The sequence below is a fragment of the Hyalella azteca genome, unplaced genomic scaffold, assembly GCF_000764305.2.
Source record: "Hyalella azteca isolate HAZT.00-mixed unplaced genomic scaffold, Hazt_2.0.2 contig5122, whole genome shotgun sequence".
NCBI lineage: Eukaryota > Metazoa > Arthropoda > Malacostraca > Amphipoda > Hyalellidae > Hyalella > Hyalella azteca.
Genome location: NW_025935322.1, coordinates 7,255 through 17,020, shown reverse-complemented (window position 1 = coordinate 17,020; position 9,766 = coordinate 7,255). Strand labels below are relative to the sequence as shown.

Here is a 9,766-nt window from a genome sequence, read left to right as displayed (position 1 = left end):
AGCAGAGCGTTCATACACGTAGAGATACCTCACAGATTAAGCTTCCACGAGCCCACGCAACACGCACAGCACAGGCCGCATTGCGTGCCGTATCAAACACATGAAGCATCACGCAATGCATGCAAGTCACATCAACAGAAATAAAATATGAATGTAGAATTTTTTCATGCTAGTGAATCTAAAGTTCACTCGAAAGTTCGGAAGTCATATGTGGAGAAAAGTCGATTTTTGTGAAGCATTAAGAAAAAATTTGAGATCTTAAGCATCACTATATATAAAATCACGTGCGTTGATATTTCAGTCGCATTAATCACCATTTTCACGTAGTGCATCTACATCATATTTCATACAAAACTCTTGAAAGATAATCATACATAAAAAACCGGTAAGACCAAACCAATTTTTAACTGTAAAAATTGGTAAAATATATAAAAATTTAATGTGATATGTAAAATATTTTTATGAAATACACATGCAAAACATCTCTGGCTTGGTTTTTTTCTCATCCTACAGCCGCTAATTCCTGGTATTTACACCTAAATTTGAGGTCGCAGCTTCTGTCAGTTCTTTTAACATGGTATTTTCAAACTATCAAAGTTGAATTTGTAAAGAAATATTAACAAATGCAAAATGACAAAGGCATGAAGCTTGAGGTGCGGAGAAAAATAACCTCGTATAAAATTTCGTTTTTATATGGGTTCTGGAATATTCACTCATAAAAGAGAAATACAACTTGAACTACTTTTCGAACTCAAATTCAACCAAACGAAGGTTGAAGGATCCATTAGGAAAATCGTTAATTTATAAAAGCGCCAGCTGAAACTAATACGTTATCATATTAGTACACTTGAAAACATGGCTGAATTCTGAATTTTCATTATATTAATAATTCTAAGGATATTATTACCGTATATATTTGCTACATTCGTTTGCGGGCGCTATCTACAAATTTATGTATTGTCTTAAATCCACGTAAAAGAGTCAAAGAAACTGAAATGCGAAAAAAGTATGTTGTAGGAATCTTTTAGAATTTGAAATTGATTCCAAATTTATTTTAGTTTGCTCAATGGAATTTGCAAGAAATTCATTACTGAGTTTTTTTAATATTGTGTTGAAAGCCGCGCACAAGAGGGCACATGGCATTGCAAATACACGGGCACCTGAAGTACTAATTGTATATTCACTTAGGGCAATGAAAGGGCCATAATGTCTAAATAATGTAACATCCTGCATCTATCACTGATATTCCCTTTAACAGGACCAAACTCGTTCAATACTGGTGAGAATTACATCGTTATTTGAACAAAGTTTCATTAATTTCTCTGAGTATAGATTAGATCTACCGTGATTCGGCAGAAAATTAATCTGCTAGACCGAGGTTCTGATCGACTACTTTTCCGTTACAAATGTCACTGCTTTTCTAATTTACTCGTAAATGCGTTCTTCTCAATAACTTTGGCAATTAAATTCAGATATTTACGCAAACCGAACATTGTTCAACAGTCGTCATCATTCGAGGATAACATATAATTACCCTAATACTATCGTTCAAGTGAACAGCGGTATTCTCGGAATAATTATAGGTCGCAAAATTTATTGCTTAATGGCTTTTGTTTGCTGAGAATTTTCGAGAGGCTTCCTGTGATGACCAAGGGGAAGAAATTTCCCATAACGTCATTGGTTGGTTGCTATGCGTGATAATTACCAGTGAGTCATTTATTTTTTCGAATTTGTCGTCTTGTAGTCCGTGATTCTATGACAGTAAGATAAGTGTAAATGTAAATTCATTTCTGTAAAAGTCAGCATTATCACGGAGAAACACTAGTCCACCAAGTTATCTAGTCTTTTAATTAGTTTTTTATCACCTATAATAATCCATAAAAAATATTTTTCATTCTCCGTACCTCGAAAAGTCTCACGTCTAGGAAGCTTTTAGTAAAATTACTTAGAAAAATAAATCCCACTAGACATTTGCACATTTTTAGGCAGGTATTTTTGACCCACGTCTATAAGTAGCTCACCTGTGTACCAAGTGCCGCTCCCAGGTATTTAAGGCAGTGGCCCCTGAGCCGCCAGATCACTGCTGCCTTTGCTTCCGTAGAGGTAAGGCTACACAGAGCCTCGGCTGCTGCGAGACTGTCACGTGCTCGGAGAATCATAGCGCGCTTTGTCATTTGATAAAATAGATCGCTTTTTATATCAATATCCTGGATTTTCCCAAAAAGTGTTCGTTCTAATTTTAAAACACAATATTTGTAATCACTTTTTTTAGAACTGAGCATTATTATTTACACGCAGTATGGCATTTGAAAAAGTACAGTCTAATTTTACTAACTTAAAGCGAGTAAAATATAACCTGTTACGGTTAATCCAATTAAATTTAACTCAGGCTTGAGGAGAGTTCTCTCTAACGTATGTTAGTGTGAGGATGAGTTTTTTCCTGAAAATTCTAAACAATGAACATGTAGAACTTCCGACATGATGCGCAGTGCTATCGATACCTCCTCTGCCTGGTGTCACAGCCAAGTTCTTTTTAGCGCATTTTCTCATTTATGGAAAAAATGCACTATTGTGCTCGCCATGTCCGTCTAGGAGGAGATGGTGAGCATGATGTGCTATAGTGAAGCGAGTAGGGAGAAAGGAGAGCCTAGCATCACAGGAGATGGTGAGCATGAGGCGCTATAGTAAAGTAAGTAGGGAGAAAAAAGAGCCTATCATCGCAGTTTGCATAAACGACTTAATAGGTTAGCGACCATTTATCCCCGAATAAAACCTGACCATTTAACTTGATTGACAGAGCGCTCCCACTTTTTATTTCACCGTCGTTAGTAAAGTTTGGAAACTGTTCTCTCCTTGAAACCTAGAGCGAGTGTCACGATGGAATATACTTTTTTGGAGTATATAATTGCTTCCGATTTTTGGAATACTATTCAGAACCTGGGTGCTCATCTTTATTGATCAACACGAAGCTATATATTACTTAAGTAAAAAAGTCACTAGATTGCTTTAATCGCAGATTCACTAGAAATTTAAAAGCGAAGAAAACACCACAAAAATTCAGCATATCTCTATTGGAAACGTTTCGGAGACCAGCTCCATCGCCAGTTCGATAAATCTAGAACACAGATTAAGGTAGAAAATTAGTTTGTAGTTAATAAAAAAACACAGAAGTTTAAAACCTAAATTTACAGACAAAGGGCAGAATAATAAATTAAGTACCTATCTAATAAAAGTATATATTCACAATTTCTAATGGATAAGAACTATAGGCAGCATTTAAACTAGGCTTCTCTTTAAAAATATACAATGATTCCAAAATACGCAGATCGGAAGCACCAGAACTATAAGCTAAAATCTTAAAGTCTGTGTCGGACACTGGAACGTTGCACTGTTCGGCGTGAGTGCGCACAGCCGAATGAGGAGGGCGCGATAGTAACTGCCCAGTCCTATAACTCCTCCCTCTATGCTCAGCGACCCGAGTGTAAAAGTTGCGTGCCGTCATTCCGACATACGCAGATGCACATCGTGCACAACTAAATTTATAAACTAGGGACGATCGCATATGAGGAGGAAGGATATCTTTGTACCTAAAAAACGAACCTATTTTGAAATTATTCACCAGTAAGATACGAAGATTAATGTCCGGGAAGTATTTCATAAACAAAACTTTTAATTCTCTTGATATAACTTCGGACGCATGGCCGAAGTATGGAAGAGAACAGTAAGCAATGTTTCTACTGTCAGGCACTGGAACAACTTTACTGTATCGCTTAGACGTGGATTTTTTTAATCTGGGTAAACACCAAGCCAGAAGGAAATCCATTAAGCGAGAAGATATCTTCTCGCTTAATGGATTTCCTTCTGGCTTAATGGATTTCCTTATTGGATTTCCTTTGTAACTCGAGGTTATGAATACTCAATTCTGGAGTTCTAAGTTTTTCTTTTACTAAATATTCAAGCGCCAACTGGACTCAGGATCTTACCATCAGTTTTAATAATTAATTTAAAATTTTCTTCAATGTGCAATTTTGATTTTTTCACTTCATCATCGAGCGCCAACTGCAATTTAATAATATTCTCATTAAATTGCTTCAGTTGTTTTTATACAATATGCAATTCAAAATCTTGACTTTTATCATCGAGCGCTAACTTCAATCTATTTATTTTCTCATCAAATTGTTTACTTAGTTCTTCTTCAATATGCAATTCGAAATTCTTAACTTTATCGTGGAGAGTTGACTGCAAACTGCTAATTTTCTCATCAAATTGTATTATTAGTGTTTCTTCAATAGAATCGATCTTGGACTGTAAAATTTTATGTTATTAAGTGTANTTAAACCCTAATCAGTATTACAAAATTCACTTTGTAAGTCTGCTCTCATGGCTGTAATAATTAGATTGAAGGTGGAATACTCATTTAGGAGAGTTTCACTTGAAGTTTACAGAGACTCTAAAGGAAATATTTCAATTGGACCCGTTATTTCTTCCTCCCCATCTTTGCAAGTTGTTGAGAGAATAAAATTGTTTTCATAGATATTAACGCTCGCCATTTCATAAAGAAAAACAAAACAACGAAATTTTGATACCCATATGCTTATAAAGATTTACGATAAGGTTTATAAGATTATATAAATCGCTCAAACAGATGTGTTGCGTGCCTACTCGCATTTACGATTCAAATCCGTGCATATTACGTCGAATGTTCCGTGTGATAACATTCCATTCTTTTCTCGCATATTCAAGTTCATCATGTGACATTGATAGCAGCTTTGTATATATGCAATATATGTGGAGCTGTCATTGTCACCCCGGTTCTGGAAAGTATTTCAAATTTTTAAATTATAAAAAATATTCCAAAGAGATATCTTCCATCGTCATACTCGCTCTCGGTTTTTAGTAACGAAGTTTTCAAACTTTACTACCGACGGTGATTCGAAAATATTGGGAACGATCGGTCAATCGGGGGTAAATGGTTAGGTTTTATCGGGGTAAACAGCCTAGTTTCGATCATGGGTATACAGTCGTTGTCCTCTCAAGTCGTTTATGCAAGCTGTGGTGATAGGCTCTCTTTTCTGACTACTATACTTCCAGTTTGTGGATGGAAAGATTTGTTATTTGAATATATGATGTATAAATTCCGGGGCAGGTCAGAAGCTGGTCAAAATAATATGTCCAATGAATAATTTTTTTAATTCTAATTAAATGTCAATTAAGCCGTACAGCACATCAATGCAAGATTGTTGTTAAATGTATGTAAATCTATCGCATCTCTAAAATATACGTTAAATCAAGTGGAAAGTTTCTTCTTTCTTGACCAGGCGCTGGAGACGCATATCAATGCGCCTCAAACTCCCTATTTGGGCCCCTCCAAGCCGAGCCTCCCCACTCGACCACAGCTTCGTCTCCGAACCAAAAAAGACCCAGTGGGCGTTACGGAGAAGCTGTCACGACGTTTTCTGATAACAAATCTAATAAACGTCGGAGTTATGCAACGCTCGTTTACCAAGCTCCTTCTGTCCAGAACGTAGATTCTGGAAACAGAGTGAGTGTTTGAACTAGTTTTATGAATGAATTTTAACGAGTTTTGAATGTTATGCAACGTGTTGTGTTGCAAGGGTTGCAGAGTTTACCCAGCAGGCATTCGGTGGTTGAATCAACTACGCATTACGACATTGAGATCGGGGTGAAAGGAGGTTTAGAATGAAAAATGAGGAAACATCTTTCATGCAACGTCGTACTGACGTTACAATTCAACGTTGAATCAATGTTGCTACTACGACGTTGCTGCAACGTTGAATTTTATGGTTGAATCGACGTTTAATCAAATACACATTACGACTGTCTCTTATACACATCTAGATGTGTATAAGAGACAGCTAGAAGGCGACTGCGTTCCTCGTCGAAGGCTGACCTCGTCGTCCCGTCCTCACGTCTGTCCACAGTCGGCGACAGAGCGTTCCCGGTCGCTGCGGCCAGAACATGGAATGGTCTGCCAGCATCGGTGACATCTGCTTCTTCGCTGCCGTTGTTTCGTCGACGCCTAAAAACAGAACTTTTCCGTAGAGCCTTTGAATCTTAGACCTAGCCGTCATCTAATCTATTATGTATATTACTGGTTTAGCATAGGTGTTGTTTGTTCTAGCATAGACGTCGTCAGTCTTGGCATATGTCCTTTGTTTTAGCATAGACGTCATCTGTTTTTATCCTCTCGTGTCTTTTTTAGCCACTTGTAACGTGCCCTCGAAGTTCGATCCGAACGAGACGCCACGACAATCTCTTCGTGGAATAATAATAATAATAATTGGGCTTCAAATTGTAGTATTCTTTATTCTATCTAGTGCCGCAGCTGTACGTGGGTTCACCCCAAAGCCCAACTATAGGCCCATGCATCAACGTGATCATTTGGCTCATGATCGTCCTTCAGACGAAATCATTAACGATGTTCCGAGAGAAATTCAAAGTCCAATGTAATCAGGATTTGATGTTTCAAGTTTCGAGCTCTAAACTTTCCTGGAAATAAAAACACGAAAAATAATCAACCAAATGTTAAAATAATTGACTGGTGACCAACAATGATAAGATATATTAACTAAATTCCGTAAACGTAAATAAATTGAACCGATTATCAATAGTACTGTATATACAGATTACAAACACCGGTCACACATTAACAGCCTAATAGAAAACACAGGACACGTTACCTCTGTCACGGCACCGCACCAGACAATAGATGACCTAGCGTTCCTATAGTGCAAACGTGAACGTATAGTCGACTCTGTCTAAACTAAAAATCACGGAATTAAAATTCATTTTATCACAACCCTATCACCGCTTTGAAAAGCTATGCCAGCATTTTAGGGATGAGATGCACTCAAATGGAAAACATTGACCAATGATTGATTGATTGGATGATTTTTAAGACCAGTAGATAATTTTTTAACGCTAATTCAATATGAACTACAAGATGCATGTTAATTACGAACAAACATTACATGATATGATACTTGAACGTTATACAGTAGGAGCAAAACGTTACCGTAGGAGCAATAATTGATTTCAGTGCTATTTAGCTTTATGAACCATGATTGTTTGATTTCTTTCACACGGAACAAATGCTTTCAATAATGAAATAATAGTTCTCTTATTCAGGCGTCACGTCCTCAATTACCTTTACTTTATTCACAGTGTCAAATTATTTGATCCTGTTTTCCCTGATGCAATTAAGCATTAGTAGCTCTCGTGGTTGTCAATTGATTGAGTTGTCACATTTCCTGATGTTTTTTCAACGTTTTATGTTCCTAAAACAAGTCTTTTTCCGAACACTTCTTAATTACAATGACCTCACGTTCTTTATTACCGTTTTCTATTATGAGTTCTTCACTGCAACAATAGCTCTCTAATTCCTTACTCATGGATGAGAAATGGGCAGGAACTTATCCCGTTTTGAACTATTCAAACTCCATTCTCAAATTCCGTTTATATTATGTTACATACAAATTCTGGAGTTAATCACTTTCTCTAACTCAGTTTTCTGCGAATCCAAGTTCGCATTTTTTAATTATATGCCCACGATTCAATTCACATTTTTTTTATTCAACATCAAAAGACGTTAAATCAAATCAAATGTACTTGCCAGAACGATAAATGTATTGCAAGCTAACTGTTAAATTATAAGAGATAAACATTGGTGTATGGAATAAAAAAGTTTGTATATGTATACTATATAGTTCACTCTACCCAACGCACATGTAATCGTTCTTTCCTAGGTCTATGATTTATCTCATGTTGTAATGAGTTTAATATATAATTCATAGTGGTGTTAGTTTTGATTTGTCACTTTTTGGCTATTTTCGCCTGCAGCCAATTCTTAAACAACAGGCTACCTCGGCAATATCAAGATATTTGCAACCTGATGCGAGTGAAAACTCTAACTCACTACTCGCTCTAATCTACGTGATCTTATCCACTAGTATCTCCCCGAGCGCAGTATTCGGGTTCTATTGTTTTAAACGCGCTCAATTTATATAAAGTTTTCCTCTTACAGGTCATAGACTGCAGCGAGAGAGATACATTTGAGAAGAGCAAAGTGCTGCAGTGCCACGCTGTAGCTACAGGTCTTTATCACGAAGAATCCGTGTTACTAAATGGCGACAACACTACATTCCACGCACCGAAAAGCAGAGCGTTCATACACGTAGAAATACCTGACAGATTAAGCTTCCACGAGCCCACGCAACACGCACAGCACGGGCCGCATTGCGTGACGTATCAAACCCAAGAATCATCACGCAATTCATGCAAGTCACATCAACAGAAACAAAATATGAATGTAGATATTTTTCCTGCTAGTGAATCTAAAGTTCACTCGAAAGTTCGGAAGTCAGATGCGGAGAAAAGTCGATTTTTGTGAAGCATTAAGAAAAAATTTGAGATCTTAAGCATCACTATATATAAAATCACGTGCGTTGATATTTCAGTCGCATTAATCACCATTTTCACGTAGTGCATCTACATCATATTTCATACAAAACTCTTGAAAGATAATCATACATAAAAAACCGGTAAGACCAAACCAATTTTTAACTGTAAAAATTGGTAAAATATATAAAAATTTAATGTGATATGTAAAATATTTTTATGAAATACACATGCAAAACATCTCTGGCTTGGTTTTTTTCTCATCCTACAGCCGCTAATTCCTGGTATTTACACCTAAATTTGAGGTCGCAGCTTCTGTCAGTTCTTTTAACATGGTATTTTCAAACTATCAAAGTTGAATTTGTAAAGAAATATTAACAAATGCAAAATGACAAAGGCATGAAGCTTGAGGTGCGGAGAAAAATAACCTCGTATAAAATTTCGTTTTTATATGGGTTCTGGAATATTCACTCATAAAAGAGAAATACAACTTGAACTACTTTTCGAACTCAAATTCAACCAAACGAAGGTTGAAGGATCCATTAGGAAAATCGTTAATTTATATAAGCGCCAGCTGAAACTAATACGTTATCATATTAGTACACTTGAAAACATGTTTTTAATATTGTGTTGAAAGCCGCACACAAGAGGGCACATGACATTACAAATACACGGGCACCTGAAGTACTATAATTGTATATTCACTTAGGGCAATGAAAGAGCCATAATGTCTATATAGTGAAACTTCATGCATCTACCACTGATATGCCCTTTAACAGGACCAAACAGGTTCAATACTGGTGAAAATTACGTCGTTATTTGAACAAAGTTTCATTACTTTCTCTGAGTATAGATTAGGTCCACCGTATTTCGGCTGAAAAATAATCTGCTACACCGAGGTTCAGATCGACTACTTTTCGGTAACAAAAGTCACTGCTGTTCTAATTTACTCGTAAGGCGTTCTTCTCAATTTCTTTGGCAATTACAATTCAGATATTTACGCAAATCAAACATTGTTCAATAGTCATCATCATTCGGGGATACCAAATAATTACCGTTATACTATCGTTTAAGTGACCAGAGGTGTTATTGGAACAATTATAGGTCGCAAAATTTAGTCGTAAAAGGCCTTTGTTCGCTGAGAATTTTCAATAGCCTCTCTTTGATGACCAAGGCGAAAAATTTCCCATAACATCGTTGGTTGGTTTCCCCGTGCCATCTCGTCCTTGTCGTGGGGAGGGGGGGCTTGCGTGTCTCGATGAGACCCGAGGCTGCTCAGATGCAATCATGGCCGGGTGGCTCGGGTGGAGAGTCCAGACTAAGAGAGATGGCAAAACGCCCTTTTTGG

The 9,766-nt window shown here is 36.9% G+C and overlaps 1 protein-coding gene across 1 annotated transcript; it reads left to right on the top strand.

The window, feature by feature from the left end:
• Nucleotides 1-5,009: 5,009 nt before the first annotated feature.
• LOC108675936 lies at nt 5,010-8,575 on the top strand. Its single transcript, XM_018163990.2, has 3 exons — nt 5,010-5,013; nt 5,319-5,542; nt 8,045-8,575. Exons 1-3 carry the CDS (start codon nt 5,010-5,012, stop codon nt 8,408-8,410), a joined length of 594 nt encoding a protein of 197 aa, XP_018019479.2. The 3' UTR covers nt 8,411-8,575.
• The last annotated feature ends 1,191 nt before the right edge of the window (nt 8,576-9,766 follow it).

Bases quoted from the DNA above. Each gene is read 5' to 3' on its own strand.
- LOC108675936 (XM_018163990.2), top strand. The intron at 5,543-8,044 runs GTGAGTGTTTGA...TTCCTCTTACAG, and splicing joins ACGTAGATTCTGGAAACAGA to GTCATAGACTGCAGCGAGAG.